Source organism: Paramisgurnus dabryanus, chromosome 24, assembly GCF_030506205.2.
Source record: "Paramisgurnus dabryanus chromosome 24, PD_genome_1.1, whole genome shotgun sequence".
In the NCBI taxonomy this organism is placed as follows: Eukaryota; Metazoa; Chordata; class Actinopteri; order Cypriniformes; family Cobitidae; genus Paramisgurnus; species Paramisgurnus dabryanus.
The window spans coordinates 27,885,948-27,909,286 of record NC_133360.1 but is presented as its reverse complement, the minus strand read 5'-3'; the positions used below and the strand labels follow the sequence as shown (position 1 = coordinate 27,909,286).

General features: G+C 38.9%; 2 protein-coding genes across 3 annotated transcripts in view; both read left to right on the top strand.

Annotated features, from left to right (window-relative positions):
- LOC135741099 (T-cell surface glycoprotein CD4-like) overlaps positions 1-16,327 on the top strand; it is a 24,036-nt gene extending 7,709 nt beyond the window's left edge. The window contains exons 2-5 of one of the 2 annotated variants that reach the window (XR_012335904.1): positions 10,091-10,131; positions 10,243-10,581; positions 11,398-15,186; positions 15,309-16,327. Coding sequence is in view for 1 of the 2 variants with exons in the window: in XM_065259764.2 (XP_065115836.1) it covers positions 10,091-10,131; positions 10,243-10,581; positions 11,398-11,654 (637 nt within the window). In the remaining variant the exon portion in view is untranslated. Of the gene's footprint in view, positions 1-10,090; positions 10,132-10,242; positions 10,582-11,397 lie in introns of both variants that reach the window. The other variant, XM_065259764.2, reaches the window with a different exon arrangement.
- LOC141281595 (uncharacterized) overlaps positions 14,913-23,339 on the top strand; it is a 22,039-nt gene continuing 13,612 nt past the window's right edge. Inside the window, exons 1-2 of the mRNA XM_073813486.1 lie at positions 14,913-15,224; positions 18,735-18,891. Coding sequence (XP_073669587.1) covers positions 14,913-15,224; positions 18,735-18,891 — 469 coding nt within the window. The remainder of the gene's footprint in view (positions 15,225-18,734; positions 18,892-23,339) is intronic.

Genomic DNA, 23,339 nt, shown 5'->3' with positions numbered 1-23,339 from the left:
GAGAAAATGAACGTTCTCCTTCACAGTTGCTGACTGGCAGGGTAAGGAAAAGCTTTAGGGCAACATAAACATTGGGGAAAACCGAAGGCAGTCCATAATCAATAATTGTTTTTAGCATTTTTGATGGTGATCTGTCCGGCTCCGATGAAATGAAAGATCTGAACTGAATCAGCTCATCAGCAAGACAGCTGTTCAGGTCATCAGGGTAAGCAGCAGAAAGGTTAGGGGCTCCTGTTATAATGTTGCAGTCAGATTCTGAGTCTGGCACGAATAGAACACCAAAGAGACTATTCATGTGTTTATAGGCATCTATTCTGTGATCAAGGCAGTTGACAAGATTGTCAATGGTAGCATTAAATGTGTCCACTTGAAACTTACGTTTTCCACTAAGGCCTGCATCACCATCTGTGGTCTCGTCAGCAAAAGTTTTTCTTTTCTTGATGCGTTGTACGTCATGCTTATAAGACTGACATACACCTGTCACACTTAAAGCACTCCTCTCAAAGTGTTCAAATAGTTCTCGCTGAGCTGATACAAACTCACGCAATGATTCAAGCAGTCGCATCGCTGTTCGAAGGTCCATTTCACTTTTTTGTAGACATAAACTGGTCACGTTGAATCGTTCAAGTATAGTATTCCAGAATTGCGCCATAAATGCAGTTTCCAGATTGTCCCATCTTTGAGCGCAGTCCCGATGCTTCGTTGCGTGTTTCCCTTTTTTCGTTCTCATCTGCAGCTATACTGTTCAAGGCCTCTCTTATATTACTATAGTTTTGCCAGAGAGCTTTGGCCGAATCCGCCCTACAGCTCCACCGAGTATTAGACAAATGCTTAAGCGTTAAGTTTGTCTTTTCGAACACTTTTGCTCATCGGCAAGTAGATAAAGAACTGTTCGACATCTGGACTGCTGTTTATACTGTTTACACGGGGCAGTTGGGCAGTTGTAGCCTAGTGGTTAGAGTGTCGGGCTTGTAACCCGAGCGTTGCCGGTTCGAGGCTCACGACCGGCGGGTTGCGACTGTGGTGCCCTTGAGCAAGGCACCTTAACCCTAATTGCTCCCCGGGCGCTGCAGGGATAGCTGCCCAGTGCTCCGGGTGTTTGTGTGTTCACGACTTGCAGTGCGTGTGTTCACTATTCACTGGATGGGTTAAATGCAGAGGTCACATTCCAAGTATGGGCAACCATACATTGGCAAATACTCACTTCACTTCACTTCACTTCACTTCACTTCACTTACACCTACTAAATTCAACGAGTGAGCACCACAAGGTATATAATGAATCAATGGATTTATCCGTTTTAAGTGAGCCTGCAGTCCATTGTATCTGCCCGACATATTACTCGCATTATCGTACGATTGGCCTCTACAGTTTAATATGTCCAAGCCAAGGTTGTTTACCATTTTAATGACGTAATCACACAAACTCTCACCTGTGTGACATAGAATGGGCTCAAAAGCTATGAATCGTTCTAGCACATTCCCTTTCTCATTGACGAATCTGAATATGAATGTTAACTGGTCTGTGTGGGACAAATCTGGTGTTGAGTCTACGATTACTGAAAAATATTTGGCATCCTTCAATTCATTCGCGATAACTTGTTTAGTTTTTTCTCCCAATACATCAATAAACTCCTCACATATACTTGATGACAAATAAGATACAGTTCCCCTTCCTTTTTGCCCGCGTGTTTTAATATGCTCCGATAGAAACGGGTCAAACTGAGATATCAGTTCTAAAATTCCTAGATAGTTTCCATTGTGAGGCGAACCTAGGAGTTCATCCTCCCCCCTGAAAGCCAGTCCTCTTTCGGCTAAAAATTTTACTACTGCCACCACACGTTTCAGTACCTCTTTCCAGTATTCCCTCTCTCCAGCAATTTGTTTGACCAGAGCCGAGTCAATCGCTTGAGTGTTTTTAGATCTATGTAATAAGGCTAACATACAGGACATATGGCCTGGGCTCCTCTCATGTTCAGAAATCCGTTCTGGGTGCTTCCAGTCACTGAATCCATCTGTAAAGGCGTGTCTTTTGGATGAGAAAAGTTTGCAAGAATAGCAGAACAACTGTCCCATTGATGGAGAGTATAAAAGCCACTCTTGTGACACAATCTGGCCATTTGGTAAGCGAGTGTTCAACAAATCATTTGTAAGGGAGCGAGTCTTGCCACCCAGACCGCAATCCCTTACGGAAGAAGTATATTCTGAGCTTCGGATATGGAAAGCTGCAGCCCCTCTGTTAATAAGAATACTTTTCACTGAATCCCTTTTTATATCTCCCCACAATGCGGGGTCGTTGTTTGTCTCCCAAAACAGGTGGTCATTATCTTCATCTGTCTTACTTTTAGTTTGATCATCCTGACATTGCGATGGCGGCGGGGGCGGGTTGTGGTAATCACAGGCCGGCGACTCCGTATCACTGCTATCATGGTTAGTTGTGCTAGCGCCATCTTCACTTGAAGCAGCAGAAACGTTGTTGTTAGCATCCACAGTGTTTGCATCCACAGTGATTGTTGGTAGCTTTTGTAGTAATTGAGCTTCTCTTGCTTCTTTGTCCTTTTTGTGCTTTCTTTTCATCGATCCACTTGGTTGTGGTTTTAAACTCATTTTTGTTTTGGTTTTTGAGTAACCGTCCTCTACGCATGACTTTTATATTACGCATTGACGCAATGGTTTTCACTCGCCTCTAGATGTCCCTCTCAACAGCGCAGCAATACATTAAAATTATTTATTTGATTTATTTACTAGTTTTAATACTTTGCAACTACAAAAAAGTACATTATTCCTCAATATTTAACACAATTTTACTGAAAGTAAAATTAAAATATTTATTTGAAAATAATAGACACAGTAAATTTGACAGCGCCCCCTGCTGGCCCAGTGCCCTGGGCAAGTGCCCAGTAGGCCCGTGCGTTAATCCGTGCCTTTTCACTGAGTGGTCAGGGGTGTTCACTAATATGCAACAAATACCCAAAAATTCTCGGGGCAGTGGCATATGTCAAAATTTCAGTCAAAACCGTTCTATTTTATCATAAACAATCTGAAAACAGGGCTTTAAGTGTAAAATACCGAACTTGTCCTTTAGATCTAGGAATAAGAGTAAAATGATGTCATTCTTAGAATTTTGACACACTTAAGAATTCAATTTTACTCTGAGCAGCTTTATAGATATACGGGCCCTGGAAAACAACATTGTAATAAGCAGTTTCTAAAAAATCCAGTAGTACTTGTTGATGAGAAGTGGAAAGTTTTATGGATACTAGAGCCCGACCGATCGGCAGGTCGATATTATCTGACGATATTATGCATTTTCCAAACTCTCGGTATCGGCATTCATAATGGCCGATAAATGATTATTTTAAAAAAAACGCACAAAACAGTCTTCATTAGATTTCCTCACTGTTGGTGTTTTTGACAGAGCGCTCTGAACCAGTAGCTGCTGGTGGGGTCCAGATTTAGGCGTCTAGCAACTGCCTGAGTCAAGTGATCAGCAATTTATATTTAGCTGTTGTTGTTATTTATCAGAACTTAACAGAATTTAAAGTTATATTTATGAATCAAGTCTTTTAAAACTGGTAACTTTGATTTGGTTTTTGTTGGTTTGTGTTCAAAGGCCTTTACGTTTCATATCTTAAATTTGTATTTCATACATTTTATTTATCAGAACTTTAATATATTTTGATGTTCCTCTGTTCTGTTGTGACAATAAAAGAAACAAGTTTCTTTTTAAAATGCATTATCATATTATTTTAGTTAAAACTCATAAATAACTACAAATAACTAATGTTAGTGAAATCTGTTAATGTTTTGTTCCGCGTTTCTGAAAGAAATAAAAATCGGATATTAAAACTAACAAACATTTGCATCAGTATCAGCCTTCAAAATCCTTTATCGGTCGGGCTCTAATGGATACGAAGACAAAATCCAACTTAATAAAAAACTAATACCACAACATTTAAAAAAAAGAGCCACACAGAGATCCAAAATCGAAACTTACCTTTATTGCAGTGTGTCATGTAGCTGTCCATCAATGTAAACAATGTGCAAAGTAGTTGAACCAAAAAGTGCATGATTAATAAAGTTATTGGCTTCTAAAGTTGGGAGTAGACTCTGAATCGCTGAAACGAGTCGTTATGGATTGGATCTCCTGCCTGACTTTTTCCACGTCACACGAGATACTAGTCTCCACCTACAGCCTCGATTGCGGGAGAAACGAAACTATGACCTGCCCACAGCTAGTTTGTAAACATCATATCACGCTGTGTTTTCAGTTTGTGTTGTTTTCACTACCAAAGGAGACTTTTTCAAGGAGGGATATACTAAACGTGTCTGGCTGTGAAGAATCAGTGGTTAAAATTAATTTTTAACGGAGGGATTTAGACATTTGGCAATGAAAGATGGTTCAGTACCCACTTTATTTTGAACAACATGCGTCTCCTAACCACAAACTGTAAGTATGATTATAGCTACATACTTGCTTAAATGAGTGTAAAATGTCTATCGTAATTTTTATTACTTGGATTAATGTTGAATAATGTCGTTGTTTAAACTCTATATACTGTCAGAGTCACGATAGCAAGCAGCTTATGCTGCACTTACGGGTTTGCTATGATCCGGTTAGCTTACATAAATGCTTAAATGAGTGTAAAATGTTAGTTTCTATCATCGTTTTTATTGCTTGGATTAATGATGAATGATATGTTTTGATGTCAATAATGTCTTCTCAGTAAATCATGTTAGCACTAGGTCAAAACATGTTGCACTTTGTTGGTCTGTGCCACTGATCTGTGGTCTGTGTGGAGACTCTGTCAGTTGACCAATCAGAGCAGAGTAGGCTACTGAAAGGTGGGGTTTAGGCAGACTGAGTTGTTGAACGGCTTTACACGAATTGTTTGGGGATCTCTGAAAAATGGTGTAATTTTACATTTATATTTTGAGAAAATCAGTGTTTTTTTTTTTTACCTTGCATGCATTTAAACCTGTTGTCCGGGACATATAAACAGTGATAGGTCGCTTAAAATTGCCATCTTATTGGCTCTTTAAATAAATTAGAATTTGAAACCAAAATGAAGATTCATTATTTATGAAATATTGTAACCACTTGAGTTTTAAGACAATAAGTCAATCGTTTTAAGACCATCCTCTTCATAGTCTTTAATCATATTATTTTTATGGAAATGCCTTTTAATTTTCCATATGGGTATATGAATCTAGAAAGACTTTCAACTTTCATCAATAAGATCCTACCAAAGATCGTTATGTCCTTCTGCAACCAATTGTTCATTATTAATCTATTTTCTCAAAATCTTTTATCAATTGTTAAATTTTATAAATTGGTAGTCGTATTGTGAGGGACACGAGTTTGCCATTTTGACTGGCTTTTTAATTCCGAAATCCAGGAAGACCGGCATAATTTGTGCAGTTAGTGGTTGACATAATAGCTGGTACAAACTCAGTTAATCTCTACAAAACATTTGTTTTAACTAGGAATGTGCGTTTATGTAATTTTTTCATTTCGATTAATCCATAGATCTGAAGAACGAGTACTCAATTTACTGGGGGCGGGGCAATCAAAGGGGCCGTCCCCAAGTACACGTCATGGTGAAAATTATTATTTTTTAAATAAAAACACTCAAATAAAACAAAATTTTGAAGAAACTACGACAGAACAATGAGCACATACTAGATTATTAATGAATTAAATATAAAATCATGCATGGTAATGTTACTGATGTCATACGCCGGTTGTCACAACGTCAAACACGCATCTCCAGACCCAGTCTTTACTACCACATGCGCTTGTAACGCTAACCAGACATCTAAATGCCACAATATCCACAATAATTAAATAAATAAACCCACATGATCATCGTTTTCGTGATCGATCATCGATGCCACGTTCCAGTACTCAAGCAATCGATTACTCAGGCCCATCCCTAATACATAGCCAAGGGTTTGTTAGTATATTTTTTTTTATAGATAAGAGGAAGGTAAATAGAGAAAGAGATAAAGAGAAAGGTAACTAAAGAAAGATAGCAAGTCTGTTATTAGGAAGTGAGGTAATGCTGGAAGAGATGGATTTTTAGCCGAGTCTTAAAGACAGCTACAGTGTCATCAGATCGTGTCACAACCGGCAAATCATTCCACAGTTGAGGAACAGTTCCTGAGAAGGTATGCGCTAGTGTTTTCTTCCCTTTTTGAGATGGCACCACAAGCCGTCGCTCGTGTCAGAGTGCAGGGATCGAGAGGGTACATAAGGCTCTATAAGTAAGTGAAGGTAAGGGGGTGCTGATGACCCAGTGGTGGTTTTAAAGGCCAGGAGCAGAGCCTTAAATTTTATGCGAGCTGCTATAGGAAGCCAGTGTAACTTGACTAAGAGAGGAGTGTCGTCCTGCATTCTGAATCATCTTTAGGGGTTTGGTCGTGCAGGCTGGAAGTCCAGCCAGTAGCGCATTGCAGTAGTCCAGCCTGGACAGGACAAGAGCTTGGACTAGAACCTGTGTAGCATGCTCATTTAGGAAAGGTCTGATTTTCCTAATATTGTAGAGGATGAATCTACAAGAGCGAGCGGAGCTGGCAACATGCTCCGTGAAGCTAAGCCAATCATCAATTACCACTCCCAGGTTTTTGGCCGTCCTGGAAGGCGTGATGGTCGAGGAACCTAGCTGAATGGAAAGGTTGTTTTGAATCTTTGGTTCAGATGATATGACAAGCAGTTCTGTCTTTGCAAGGTTAAGCTGGAGATGGTGATCCTTTATCCAGAGATGTCCCTCAGGCATGCCGAGATGTGGGCAGAAACTGTGGAATCGTGTGGATTGACAAGTGGAGTTGAATGTCGTCTGCATAGCAGTGGTAGGAAAAGCCATGATTTTGAATAACAGAGCCCAGGGATGTCATGTTTATTGAAAAGAGCAGCTGTCCAAGCACAGAGCCTTGAGGCACCCCGGTATCAAGACGTTGGGGTTCAGAGACGTCACCTCTCCAGGATACCCGAAATTACCTATCTGAGAGGTAAGACTTGAACCCTAGAAGCGCTGTGTCAGAGACACTCATAGACATGAGGGTCGACAGGAGGATGCGGTGATTGACCGTGTCAAAAGCTGCAGATAGATTAAGTAAGATCAGCACACATGATTTGGAGGCTGCCCTTGCCTGCCTTAGGGCTTTGAGGACTGAGAGCAGCGCACTCTCAGTGGAGTGACCGCTTTTGAAACCAGACTGATTGCTGGCTTGTCAAAGATTGGTAAAAACATTGGCTTTAATGCATTTTTAGTTCAGCATCAATTTTTATTTTTTTCTCCCTAATTAGTTGTTTGTGGCTTTTTTGCCCCATTGACTTCCATTATAACCAAATTTTTTTATTGCAGAGCCATGACACCTTATTATCATGCATTCTTGATTGTTGGCGGATTTCCTTTTGCTAAAGGGCAATTTATAGTTGTGCGTAAGTTCTACGCCGTAGGTATGGCGTAGGCTATCTGTAGCCTGTGCGTAGCTCTGCGTAGCCTGACGTGCACCTCACAAAAATTTTAACAGAGCGCCAGATCTACGAAGATTGCAAGCGCCGTGATTGGTCCACCAGAACCCCTCCCGTCAGGTAAAAAAACTGCGTCATAGGTATTTCTGTTTGTGACGGTGAAAACAAAGATGAGCCAATTTGAGGAGTGATTTAACTCAAACTGCATCAAAAGTCGCTGTCTATTTACTTCCATCATTGCTGGTTTTCTCAAATCATACACAACAAGTTGCTGTTTCTTCTTCGTTTGTGAGTTAACTTGCCAAGCTTCTTCTCTGATGGTCGCGCTGCTACTGTGGTTACACGCGTGGACAATGCCTACCTGCGGTTTGCACGTCGACGCGGAGGACGACGCAAAAGTATAAATGAAAACCGACGCAGAACCTACGCTGTCGCGGCTACAACGTAGGACCTACGCACGACTATAATGAGCCCTTAAGAGGTCAAATTTGTCATTTTTACTGTTGATCACCATCTGGCACCATTAACCCTTTAGTAGGCCTGTGCAAAAACAGAGCTTAATTTCTGGCCTGTACATTGAGTTATATGGAGTATAACAGCGTGTGTGTAGGGTTTGGGTTAGTATTGACGATCACCTTCCTCATTCACCAGTTCCTACTGCACTGGTGAGAGAGATTCAGCCTGTAGCTGTCCCTCTAGATACAAATCCATAGACAGCAGGCAATAGCAGCTCAGGAGTGAAGAGGGGAACATGCAAGTGGTGTACAAAACAAAAAAAGAACAGTCAGCACTTGCATGTTGTGGTGGATACACTTGCAGAGAGCACCAAGAAATATGCTGCAAGTCCTGCTGGAAAGACACATGTGGAACTAAATATTATGTCTGTATTAAACTGCTGTAAACAATTTCAAATGGTGAATTACATGTGTCAAATGCCCTTTTACTTTAGATCTATGTCTGTGATGATCACAGGGGTTTTACACCAGTTACCATTTGCATTAATTTAACTTAGTCCTTAACACCTTTTCCGAGACTTTTTTTATTAAACTTACAAAATTCAAGATTACTAAAATGGGCAAGTCCACAAAACATGTAAGCCTTGTCATTTTTGCTAAATGCCTGAAGGCAGCACCTGGAATTTAGTGAATACCATGCACTAATGCCTTGACGTTTGTGTCCGAAAACATTGCACCAGCTACACAGAATGCATTGATCAATGACATAGTTTCCCATACTCTATGGGGTGGTTTCCCAGACAGGGATTAGCTCAGTAGTTGCTGTTCGAAGACTACCGTTTACCATAAAGAAATAAGCCCCAAGAAGCAGTAGGTTACCAGTGCATTTTATAACAGCTAAGGGGCGTTGTTACGAATTAAATTCTGATCACGCATTCCGTTATCCTCGTCATCACGGAGTGCGGCTTATGGCTGCGTAGCAACGGAAGACCCCACCCCACGAAGCGCAACCCACCGAGCACTTTGGAAAGTAAGAAACGCCTTGACTCGTTTTAACATGCGTTGTTATTTGATATTTAAGTCATTTTTATAAGCATAATTTATAAATAAACACTATTAGTGTGCATCTTGAGACACAACACTTGCAATGATATGTTTTAAGATATGTCAGAGCAAGTTGTTTTTTTGATTAAGACAACACTAACTTTTAAGTTAGTCTGAGACTTTAACGAAGGTATAATCTTTCTCAGAACCCAACAAACTATTTTTAAAAGAAATGAAAACATAGGAATACAAAAAGAAATTTGTTATTTTTTAGAAGATTGTCGTTATTTTCATTGTCATTGTATGAATTAAATGTATATTTCATTACAATCCCAAAATGCCTGATATCAAAACTATTCTCATTAAATGAATAGGACAAAACTGTTTTTGTGTCATTCACTGCCGCAGCCAAATGAAACCCCTTCTATAAACACATGCAAGTGAATGGGGGAACTGCACTTCAAGCCTTGACAGACTTATTTAAATTATTAAATGAATCATTATCATTAGGAGTAATCATTCAGAATACATTGGGGATGTCTGTACAATTAAATTTAGCATAAAAATAAACAAAATCAATAACTGACAACTTTGTTTACTTATAATCTCAATGCGTAGATTTGAAATGTTTTTGTACTCCACTTAAATTATAAATCATTGAAATCAGTTAAGAACTGTAAATGTAATCGCAGCTTCCCTTTTCCCTTGTATGTGTTAATAAGAAAAAACTTGCCAAGATTAATATGGTTAAGGTGACGTCTCCGTTTTCCGGGAACAGTCCTGTATTTTGGTGTTCAGTTCTCCTTAAACTCACAACAATGAAAAGATAAAAACATTCCAAAAGGTTTTGTCCCTGTTTCTAAATTCATAGATAATAACAAATAAGATTTCAAGGATATTTTAACCTTTGAACTGGGACATGTTTCTAATTGTTATTTGAAAAATCTGGTCACCTTGGCACCTTTGACGTCTATACATTGGCTAATGTGTGGTCTATGTATGTCTGCGATTACAGTTATCTGAACATAAGCTTGTAGCATTGATATTTGCTAGCAGTGTGCTATGTAAGCTGAGCTACATGAACTTACAGAAACTTGTTCTGATGTTTTCTACAGTTTCTGCATTATCTGTGTATTTGCACTGCTGATAAACAAAGGTAAGCATCTATAAAAAAAACTTATTTTGAGAGGTACATTTGTGCCACATTTAAAACCCACAAATAATGTGATTGTTTATGAGTTTTTTCAAATAACTTCTCTCATTTCAGTGTCCCTGCAGGGTGTGAATGTTGTTGAGGGTGTTACTGGAGGTTCTGTTGTCTTGCCGTGTGCTACCAATGAGACTAAACACAAACTTTCTGATATTATTGTGCATTGGAGACACAATGACAGCCTGCCTGTCTGTGCCATAATAAAGGGCACATTTTCACTACAAGACCAGGTCTTCACCTACAAGAACAGAGTGGAATCTTTCCCCACTGAATATAAGAAAGGAAACTTCTCCCTCAAACTTAACAATCTTAAACACGCTGATGCAGGAGAATACCTGTGCTTCATCCTACATTCATCTGAACAACTGACCCTGATCACACAGCTGACCATTAAAGGTGTGTAATAGTGATACTGATATACATGACATTAAGAAAGATTTTTGAATGCAATAAATGATGGTCAAAAAACATTTGAAGTTTACCAAGATAGTTAGTCTACTTAATACAGCAGTGTATTCCCAAACTTGGCATAAGGCCCGCCTTGTGTACAGTGCATCCCTTCGTGCCCCCCAAAGAAAATATATAACATGAAAAAGTTTACATTTTAATTAAAAAATATGTTACATTATACAATGTAATGCTGTTGGTTAGTAGCCTTATTTCTTATGTTTAATTACATAGAATTTATGATAAATTAATGTATTTTATTAAAACTCTTAAAACTTTTTAATGTTTAAACGTTTAAAGGTTAATATGAGACAAAAGTGCAGAATTTGTTTTAACACACAATATACCAACTCTATGAAACAACACGTTTGCATTTTAATACTTCTATCTAATGTGAGCATATTAAGACAATTGTCTGTCAAGGGTTGAGTGATGTTGAGCTGTGTCCTATCTGTCCTACTGTCTAGTATCAGTTTGATGACTTTGATCTATGCATTTGGTGACAACACACATAAGTCAGCATTTAAAGTTGTTGTTCTTAGTGGTAAATCATGTATATGTTGAAACAAAATCAAAGTTTATAAAATGGGATATTCTGTACTTTTGCCTCATATTCATCTTACAAATTTGTTGTATTAGAGCAATTTTGTCTTTAGTGTCTCAATACTTAAGAAGAGGAATTGTATTTTACATTGTAATTTTGCTACTCGCTTTGCGATATTGCATGCCAGTAATGTTTTTCTGTATTTTTTGTTATTGTTGTAGAATCAACAGTACAGATAGGAGAAAAACCAACAGAAGAAAATGGAAACCAAGCACGAGAAACAGAATCACCTTTTTTTTTTGCTTTCCTTGGTGTTTTGATTCTATCGTGTTTAGCTCTCTGTGTCCTATTCATATGTAAGAAAAGGTGTGAAGGAGGTGACTATCCCCATGTAGTTTATGATCTCCGTGTGAAGGGTAATATTGAACCTCATTCAAACAGCACTTCGGTCCCAGAAAATACATTTTCCATATTATAAAAAAAACATAGAAGACCCAGAAGCGAAAAAAATCAACACTGCTTTATTGAAAATCAACTTAAACAGTCGGGCCATCGAGTCACGAGCCACCAACAGCGTGTCAACTTTAGTCTTACACAGTTTTATATTTTAGATTTAATATTGCTCTCTGCTGCAATGCACTCAAACCTAATGGTATGTTCACATTATAAGTGACTTTGTCGCTGTGTGTTGCGCGTCTCTTTCAAAAACAAATGAGTAACGTCTACTCCAGTAACTGATGAGAGACGGATGACTAGAATTCCACTGCTTTGTTCTCATTGGTAGTCGCTTCCGAATGTCGCTAATTATTTACATAAAGTTAAACATTTCTCAACTTTGACGTGCGACTGGACACAGCCGTCAACGGTCACTCGTGTCGCCGGATGCCGCTGAGCTTCCATTGAAATCAATGAGATTGCGTCGCTCTGCTACTGCTAGTCGCTTATAATGTGAATGTACCTTAACGCGCTCCCCCTTCAGCTCTCCACAAACAGCAGCGATTGGCGAACGGAAAGCAAGAAAGTACCGTAATAAACCAAATATTTCCAAAAAGGGCAAAATCAGAGCCTTTTAGGCCGTTTCTCAATCCGAAGGCTGTAGCCTCCGGAGGTCGCATAGGCTGCTGCATATGTCATCAAGCCTAGTTTATTTAACTTAACTGAGCATTACATTCATAAGTCATAAGCATATTACAACAATTTACGATTAACTAAAAAATCTATATTTTTAAGTTTAAGTTAGTATTTTAAGTCTTTATGACAAATGCAGCCTAGAAATGCGACCATTTTAGGCTACAGCCTTCACATTGAGAAACGGTCTTAGTGGATAACCTTAGCAACACGCAGATTAATCCGTTATTGTGTAATTAGAGAGGCTAAACATGCATATTAAACATTATGGGGTGGTTTCCCGGACAGGGATGAGCTTAAGCCAGGACTAGGCCTTAGTTTAATTATGAAATATAACTACAAACATGCCTCACTAAAATCATTACTTGTGTGCTGATGATGTATTTTAAGATATGTCAGTGCAAGTTGTTTCCAGTTTGGACAGCTCTTAGGACTAGTCTAATCCCTGTTTGGGAAACCTCCCCTATAAGCTTACATTCTACACAGTGTGACGCATTTTAAAGCTTTAAAGTTGTATGAGGCAGTGTAAACTGGGAAAAACCAGCAGCTGACCATTCTAACTGATCTCATATTAGTGAATTTTATTTGTCAAAAAACATTGTTGATAGAATTTTATAAAAATAGTACTTACACATGTTAGTGTGTATATAAATATTATAAAATATGTTTAAAGTGCGTTTTGCAGGTAAAATTTTTCCACGAATTTGGGCAATTTGCTTGTTGATAATAAACATTTAAATTGTTATCCATTGTATTTTATGTTGTTGGTTATCATAAAACGGAATAAAAAACGAAAAAGTACAGCGGTTTGCAAGGATTCTCCTTTCCCCCTCAACGCACTGCATGACGTCACGTTGGGGAGAGAATTTGCCTTAAGAGCATTGAGAGTGACTAGAGAGATGAGTAAAGTACAATATTCAGATTATATCAATGCAAATTATAGATAAATACATAGATATAGATAGACTAGATAGATAGACTAGATAGACAGAACGACAGATAGATAGATAGATAGACAGACAGATAGATAGACAGACAGACAGACAGACAGATAGATGGGCTAGTATAGAGAAATAGGCAGAAAGCCAGATAGCCTTAGCATAACTTCGTGTAGAAAGTAAACAAACAATTAACATACTCGTGCATGCTGGTTTGAGGGGGACCATAATCCTGCTGAAATGGGTGTATGCGATCTTCAGCACAAACGAATTCAGGCAGCATGACTCAAATCCTGGAAGCTGAGTGAGGCGTCACGTCGTCACATCTGGTCGCGAGGTAAGAGCCTCGAACACCGATCAAAACGCACACATTTCCCTACAGCCAGTAGCGGAGTTTCAGTCGGGAGAGTCGGGACTTTCCCGGTTGGCCGGTCTGATAATAGTTATACATTGTGAGTTATATTAGCAACACCGTCTGTCGGTCTGATGTGCGGCCGGTTCCCGCAGCCCGCTGGTCAAACTATGCAGCCTCTCTGCTCAACAAATATAAAAGTGCTCAACCCGTTCGGCCGGTCCAATCATGTCCAGGATTTATAAAAATACGGGGATCACTCAGTGATTGGTTTCTAGCCTGTCATCCTTTGATGTAAAAAGCCGCCGAACGCCTGTTTATTGCAGTATGCGGTTGGATTCAAGCCCGCTGCAGCTGCTGACCGCTGCTTCTGTGTATAAAATGATCGTGTGATTCGTTATGATCGCATAAACAATATAACAAAACTTCCTTTTATTTCACATAAAAATATATTTTAGATATTATATGATAGACTAGTAAGTGTGGATTAAGGATGTTTAAAACTCTCTAGCCTGGTGGTCAGGACATGAATGGATTGAATCAGCAGATTTGCAAAGTTTTATTTATCTCCACATATATCATAAATAATAATTAGCAGGTAAAGTAACTTTGCAGTATACCACATTATATATTTCCTATTATGTATATATGATTTCCATATTATAAACGTAAGTATTAATAAAACGGCAATAAATGTCTCATCTATTTCTATAGCTCTGGCTGAGGCTTTCATCTACTTCTACCCAACGTGACGTCATCGCCGAATTGCTTAAAAAAACCGTTAATACCAAAAACATTAAAAAAAGGGTCTTTAAGACCTTTTTTGAGACATTTTAAAAATGATATACATATCTTGAGTGATTTATGTACCCATTAATCAACAGTGGTGGTTAACCTGCAACACGCCCTTTAAAATATTTAGGTAAGACACTCTCAGCTTAATATGATTGAGAGTGGCGTTTGGCCTGTAGCTAGCCTACCTGTCAGAGAGCTGAATTTTAATTAGACGAAGTGCCTGTGTCATGTCCACATCAAGTTAAACAACAACCTAACTAAAAATTAAAAATCATCATCAACGAGAGCAAGATGGCGAAAAGAAAAAAAGACGACAATTACCGTTAATTCCAGCCCGAATGGACGGATCAATTTGCATTTGTGGAGAAGTCTGGGTCCGCAGTGTGTCACATTTTGAGCGACGCAATACGTTCATTGCAAAAGTCAAATGTTAAGAGACATTTTGAGACGCACCATTTTGAATGCCGCAAAATAGCCCGATGAGGATTGCAGGAAAAAAGCTTGCGTTGAGCTTCAGCGGAAAATGGAAATGGGACAGCAGCTGCTTGCATGGACCAACAAAAGCAGGAATTTAAATTCTGCGAGCTTTGCTGGCACTCTGGAGATTGTGTGGAAAGGGAAACCATTTACAGACGGAGCCTACATTAAGGGTTGCATGCTCAGTGTGGCTAAAGAACTGTTTAATGACCTCACAAACAAGGATAAATTTATCCAAAAGTCAGCAAGAACTGTTCATGATCGTGCACTCGTTATGGCTCGCCAGATAGAGGAGATGCAGCTCGACGACATCAGTTCAGGTAGTTACTTTTCTCTTTCCTTGGATGAGTCTACCGATGTGAGTAATATAGCACAGCTAAGCATAGTCGGGCGGTATGTGACAGGTGATACAGTGCGTGAAGACAGTCTCGCTGTTTTGCAGATGAAAGATACAACAAGAGGCGAGGATTCATTGCATTGTGCATCAAGAGGCACTGTGCGCTCAGTCGTGTGGAGAGGATCTTCGCGAAGTGATGTCATTGGTCGTTCGCATTGTGAACTTTATTGTGGCCCGAGCTTTGAATGATCGACAGTTTAAGGCCCTGCTGGATGAAGTGGGTACACTGTAAAAAATACTTTGCTGGCTTAAAATTTTTTGTTAAATCTACTTAGATTTACAAGTCATGTCAACAGAGATGAGTTGTCACAGCTTATAAAATATAGTTGAGAAATATCAAAAACAACCTGTGCTCAAGGTTTACGGATGAAAGCCTGAATGCCTGCATGAAGCTGAATCTCACCAGTTATGACCCCAACTAATGCAAAATGATGCAGCAACAGAAATCTCATTAATGTAAGCAGGGGGCAATGCACTTCTTGTTAATAACTTGTTTATGATGCCTGTTTCTAATTTTTTGTGGTGTCTTATGAGTGCTAGAAACCAGCACTATGTCAGTGAACAAATAGTGCTTTAATGTATATTGTTTGTATTACCCTACATTTAGCTTGGGTGTAAACGAGTTAAAAAAAACTGCGTTATTGTAGTTTATGTAGTTGTATAAAACAACTACATAAAAATGTGCAAACATTTCTAATACACGAGTGTAAACTTTGCTGTGGCTCTTTTGAAAATTTTCTCTCAAATGTTTTGTTTGTTTGGCTCTTCTGGATGAAAAGGTTGCCGACCCCTGCTCTTACTCAATGTATTTCAATGGTTCAAGCTTCCAGGAACTAACTTAGGTCTCCATGAATCACGTGACGGCCGAGCTTTTTGGGCGTCCATTGTCAGAAGTTTCTTCCTAAGGGCTATGGGTAGAATTTGTTGGCGCAAACAGTCGCGGTCTAATAGGGTTAAGCATAATGTATTTCCATGTATTTTGATAATGTGTTTTAATACTTTGTTTATATTTTTATCTATAACTGAATCAATAAAAATAAACGTTTTGAGAATTTCTGAGATCATTCGAATGCTTCTATGTAATGTGTCGTGTTGGTCTTAAATTTTACTCATAATGGTCTTAAAAGGTCTTAAATTTAACTTGCTGAAACCTGAAAGAACCCTGGTAGGAACATTGCCATAAGATAACCTTGAAGGATAGATCCTCACTTGCAGAATGTTTTTATTATTGTGTTTTTTATCTTTAATCATCTATTTACATAATCATCATAATAATTTAGTTATTATCCATTTAATTATTGTATTTGATTATTTAATATTATTTTATCATTATCAATTTCATTATTATCATTTTTATTATTACATTATTGTTTATTCATTTATTTATTTATTCATTCATTCATTTATTGTATTTCTATATTATATATTCTTATTAATTATTTCATGGTGGTTCAGTCTCACATTTGTGGAGACCTGATCCAACAGTTTTGGCGTAGTCGGCAAAGATAGAATAATAAGTCTTGTTGTCTCTATTCGAACGAGGAGTCTGGATATTGTCTCGCACATCCAGATGGAAATGTTTCCAGACCACTGGCTTCTGACTCCGAGCCACGAGTGACGGTGGGGTTAACCTCGGCTGGTCCGGTGTCCTCTCTCCTGACTCATCCACTTAAGCAAAAGTGAGTGTGTTCTGTTCTGACTTTTTGGAAAATTCAGTACGTACTGTGTTGGTAGCTTATCTACTGGTCAGATTATATTACTTTGATAATGGAGCAGTCAGTTAATATCAATCAAGCTAGAAGATATAATTAAAAAGCTAGCTAAAACAACAGCTGAAAGAGCACTTTAAGATCAAACAAGCAGAAAAAGAAAAATTCAGTTGCTAATCAAATATAACATCAAAGGTACGTTGGCCGGTCTTTCCCAAGACAAAGGTAAAAGTAAAGACATATTAAAGACGTATCTAAAGAGTTAAAAAAAGTGTGAAATTCAAAAGAATGATAACTCGAGAATCAATGTGTATCCCTTGGATTTTTGTCACTTTGTCTAAATGTAGAAATTGAAAAGTGAAAATGTAAAATCAAGACAAACATAACAGAGATAAAGATGGAGGGAATGCTGAAGGGGTTATAAGATGGATAGTCAAAAGTTAAAAGCTCAGTTTGAAAATAAACTAAAATCTAAAATGGCTTATGTTTAAGTTACAACTCTTTGTTGATCAAAAGCAAATTACGTCGGTTTTACCAGATTTTAAATGCATGCGACACTGGTAGTGACATCGATACAACCAGATTCAGATTTTGACACACACAATGATGTTTGTAAAAGTGCATGATTAATCACAGAAAGTCTTTTACAATGTATGTAAATGAACAAACGGGTTATATGACATCTGTTTTAAAGGAGCGGTGAATCAAAAACTCAATTTTAACTTGATAATTTGTTATATGAGAGGTCATCATACTTAAATGAACCTGCAAGTTTCAGAACTGAAAACGTCCGTGCTACTGAAATATAACCGTTTTTGGCACCAAGCCAGCTAAACACTCCAGTGTGGAATTCGGAAATCTATGACGTCAAAGTAGAATTGAAGCACCTCCCCATAGCCAAATACAAGGACCACTTTTGTAGCCCCGCCCACAGCTTCGCGTGACACACGTGTGTCTCAATCAGTAAACATGTCTTTAAAGATTGCCAAATGTAACCAAAATTACTTTTAAATAAACTTTTATTTTGACGCGGTGATCTGTTATGATAGATTAACCATGGTAACGAAGTCTTGGGTTGTGGAAGAACCGCGTGGGAACAACACAGAAGCTAAATACTTTAATTCGGAGGCTCGGAAAATAACATTAGGAATGCGTGGATTTGTTTTTGAAGAGTTCCAGCTCGCGTGGGGAGTGTTTGATTACCTTGTGTACTGTGCGGATTCACTTGTAAAGAAGCAAGTCGATGCTGGATTTGCAGAGAGACTGTGATTAAAAGCACCTCTAATATTGGATCTGACGAAAATGACACAGCAAGTAAGACATTTTACTTTATTTAAGTTACTGCGTTTCACTATTGCTTTGTTAGAAGAGATCACTTGATATGTCCTGTTGTAACATCCGTGTCTAAACACGTATGTTTGACTGTTTTAATTTACTAAAAACATTAAACGATTAATAAAGGTACAACACTTAACAATACGATTGTAATTTAACGGTAGAAATATGCAAAGGAAGGACTTATCCCCTGCAATTTAGATTATGATGCCCGCTTACTGTGTTGTATACGGTTATTAAGGCAAGTTGCGTTTGAGTCACGCCCCTCCTTAAGTTCCACCTCGAGGAGGTCCCCAAAGGACCCCAATGACCAGACACACGAGTGAGATAAGTAAAAATATTACAATCTTTATTAATTTACTTAAAATCAGTTGGGAGGGGGAAAGGGGAATTTAAAATAACTAATTCTCTCACTCTTCTCCTCCAGGAGACAACGGGGGTCCAGAGAGCAAGGGGAGTCCAGCCGGGTAGGTATTCCCAGGAGAAGGACAGGACGGAGCTCCTTCGTCCCTGCTCACTTCCTGTGGTGTACGTTATTCCCGTGGCGCCCTTCATTCCTCCTGAAGGCAGAATCAAAACACACGGTAAGTATAAGGAGGAGGGGGGGGAAGAGACAGGCAACACTACCTGAGCCATCACGGAGAAGGGTTTCCTTTCGAATCCACTCCAACGGCCGCACTAGGCCGTGAGATGACTTGCGGCTGGAATGCAAGGTACAGGTGAGTGCAAGATGTGCTTCAACTCTTAAAACCGACGTCTCTGTCTTCCCTGATTCTGCGTCCCCATCACGAGTTCTTACCTCGAAGCACTTCTACGTTGAAGGGAAGTATAGCGTTGGTTAAGAGCGGAAAGTATCACAGGTTTCTGATTCAACGTGAGGGTTTCTTCTAGGTGAGTATAGCGTTTAGCTAGAGGATGGTAAGTATCACGGAAAATCACAGGTTTCTGATTCAGTGTGAGAGTTTCTTCTAGGTGAGTATAGCGTTCAGCTAGAGGGCGGTAAGTATCACTGACAATAGCAAAGACTTTGAATCATACATCACCTCAAATTCGATGTTTCCGATAGTCAAGGGGGCTTGAGGCCAGCATCCAATGGTGGGTGGGGAGGGTCGAATGGAACTAGTGGTTCCTCGATGGCTAGACTCAGAGGTGAGGTGTCCAACCTGCGTTCGTCCTCGTGGCGTACACGTCCTCTTCCCTTCCTCCTAGAGGCTGGTGGAGATTTAAACCGTGGGGGGGGGGTAGGCCACTCCGTTCACACAGCCACCATAGAATATACACACAGCAGTTAGTCTTTCATACAATGCCCTCAACGTCCCTTCCGGCTAGATATTGATATCGGAAACACTTAGTACGGTACCTCACTCGAAGGACATTACCCACAGGTGTTGGCTGGAGTTGCAGCGGGCTATAGGTTGAAGGAGGAGGGACCACCGCGGTTGCAGCTCACGTTCGTCTCTGCAGGGCCTTCTATATCTGGGGGTAACTGCAGACAACAAGAGAGACACGGCACGACACTGCAAAATCCTCAGGTGCACACACGCCACATGCAAACTCACTCACGGCACTCCACACACTTTGGTGAATTTGAATAAGGTCTACACTCTGCCTCCGAACAAGACTCACCCCAACAGGAGGCTTAGCATGCGTAGCTACAACAATGCCCCACCTTGGTCGTAATGGTCCCGCAAGCAACACCAGCTACTTGGTTTTGGCTCACCCGCCTACTTCAGCATGAACGACGGGGCCATGTAAACAACAGATGGTTATTTCCACAATCGTACTTGTATCCACTTCAGAGATATAAAGGCTTCGGTACTCACTGTGCCCGTGTTAATGCTCTCTCTCTTTACCTTTCCTTCTTTCCAGGTCCTCACGACAAGCAGAATTTCAGCGGGAGCTTCGCTCAACGAGTAATCCAAGGGCTCCTTCCGTGTGACACACACAACCGGTAAGTATTACTCCTCCTTCCTATGATTTCTCTTACCTCTATGCCACACGTTTTCGCCCTTTTTTCTCCGTGTTTTATACATTTTCTCCAAGCTTTAACCGGCTTCCACCCCACTTCCAGGTCTCAACTCACCGCTCACTCACCGCGGACTTTTCCAAATCGTGTGCACCTTTTCCTACATCTTCACACTCTTTATATACTCCTCCTCACCCTCCGATCCATCCAATCAGTAATCGCTGCATCAGATCCCACACCTGCTGCGAATTCCCGTGATTTGGGGCTTCCCCGGGGATACCCGGAAGTGCCGGTGTTTGCTGACTTTCGTCCAGGCGGAACCTCTGCTCTCATTTTTTTTTGTTCCACCCGAAGTCACTCCGTGACATCTGTATGTATGTATATTACCGCTGTCTGATTTAATCTCCATCATTGAACAAAGTAACATGGGTAACATTTGTAAAATTCTAATTGATTTGATAATCGACACCTCTATTCCATCTTTGAACACTCCAAGTGGTGCACCACAGTCGATGGTTTTAGTGATCCACAGTTGATGGTTTCCACAGTTGATGGTTTCCACAGTTGATGGTTTACACGGTTGGTAATACCCAGTTGATGGTTTTGGTATCAAAGTTGCAACCTTACCAGACAATTTGTTTATCTTACTATGCCCTATTGCTGGGAAGAGATGCTGAAAATGGCTGAAATTGTTAAAGTTGAAAATGGCCATAGCATAGGCATAGTAAAGAGTATAATTTCATGATTTTGGGGGGGATTCTAATTGTACCAAATAACAAGGTGAAGTTGGTGTATGATTCTTGAACTACTGATAATGTCAAATCCTTACAGATGTGTTTTTAGGGTTGTCGATTATTCATGGAAAAGCAGTCTGCTATTAACAAGCAGTGTTTGCCACTAAAAAAAGTTATCTTATCCAAGTAATTCCTGGTATTTGCCTGCGTACAACAGTACTGAATCAAACCATCTATTTGCTCTAAATGTAAAATTGAAGGGAATTCTTTCTGATATTGAAGGAAACGGGGTAAACAACTCCAACATAAAAATGCGTTTCCCGTTTTCCAGATGTGACAAAGCTCTTCTGGTAATGACAAATGAAACACTAATTGCTCTTAATGGTACATACTTCGTTTGTGGTAACAAAGCTTATCCATTACTTCCTAAGGGCTGAGTGGTAACCTGTTATTTGTACCTTTATCAGCGATGTGATTTATTCATTCATTTATTCATTCATTCATTCATTCATTTATTGTATTTCTATATTATATATTCTTATTAATTATTTCATGGTGGTTCAGTCTCACATTTGTGGAGACCTGATCCAACACCCTGAAACCCCTCTGTGTAAACAAGACACAGAAACAATGCCATAAGGGGCATAGTGCCATAGTCAGGCAACATAAAGTTATGGTTCAGCTCTTTAAAACGAGTGATTTACAAGCACAAAAACATTCATAACGAGAAATGTCTGCAAACTGGAATTAAGCAGAGATCAGAGAACTCATTGTCAAATATCCACTCTGAAGCTGAGATTATTCACCAGCATACTGGAACAGCACGTTACACGCTCCTTTATAGTCTTTTCATAAGCTAAAATGCACGCCCATGGTTTCTGAAGAGAAAAATAATAAATAATAAGCAAACTTCAGATGCTGCAAAAGAACTATCAAGTGCCGGACTTTAAAAGCGTCACATGTTTTACAGGATCTTTACGGCATCTGTGTGAACGCACGTACAGATTTCAAATAATCATTGGCAGTGTGACTGAACCAAAAACCAAATGATCCTGGACAAATCCCGAATGGACGGCACCAATCCATTTTAGAATAATTTTTAGTGTCAAATTAAAGCCATAAATCTTTCTGCTGTTTTTAGTCTGCATTACTGTTTGGTCTTTAGTGTTCAGCCATTGTTACTATACATGTTACGTGTTCCAAAGACATTGTAAAGCATTATGTCACATTTTGTTAAAACATGGAGACCAAAGACCTTTTTTTTCTGAACTTTTTGTTTGAGTCACACTGTCTGCATTTTGTTTCCTATTTCACTTGTCTTTAATTCATACATTTATCTGTTTGGTTTCCGAATATGATAGTTTTGCTTCCCTTTTTTGATAATTTTTATTGTTGATACATCTTTGGAGGGTCACAGTTAAATATTTTATAACAGTGTATATTCTAATAACTCTTAACAGAGATCATTAAGTTTTAACATTTTTATTGGTTAAGCTACAGTATTGGAAAAACGTTGAAAAGGTGCGTTTCAAAATCACATTGTTAGGTTTAAAAATATACATCAAAATAAATATATGGATTTTTATGCTAATATAACAAATCACTACTCAAATGAGATATGGATGCTAAACAACTTCTTCAATGTTAAATAAATATCCAGTAAAATTTGGCAACGACAATTGTTGTAGACATCCATTATATGAAATCATGATAATAAATTCTGAATTTTAACACCTTGTTTACAGGGTAAATTATACAATTTACATTCAGATTTTTTAGCACTTTAGCACAAACAGAGAGATATCATTGAATAATATTAATAGGATGTTAATATTTCATTACTAACTGTAAAAATAAGTGTCTGCTTGTCATGTTGATACTGTATATAAAACATGATTTGACAGAAGTTAAATTTGTTATGATTCTGGCCGAGCTACCTGTTTTGTCAGTCGATTAGGTGAATTTTTGGTAAAAGATTTATTCATAAATGTCCATGACGTCTCTCTCACACGTGAATGTGTCGCTGAATTTACATAAACCACTGTTATCAAACCAACAGCCGACCTGCATTTATTCAACTTTTTATAGCTTCAGTCATGATCCACCTATAAGAGATAGATAAATATAATAAGCAATTCTGCTCTAACATGTAAATATGCCCCCAAGAACACATAATATAGTGTCTGGGCTTTGCAATCAAAATTGTTGTTATAATGGAAGTCAATGGGGCAAAAACAAGCTACGAATAAATGAGGGAGAAAAAAATCTGATGCTGCACAAAAATGAACAATGCATCAAAGCCAATGTTTTTCCTAATCTTTGATACGCCCAA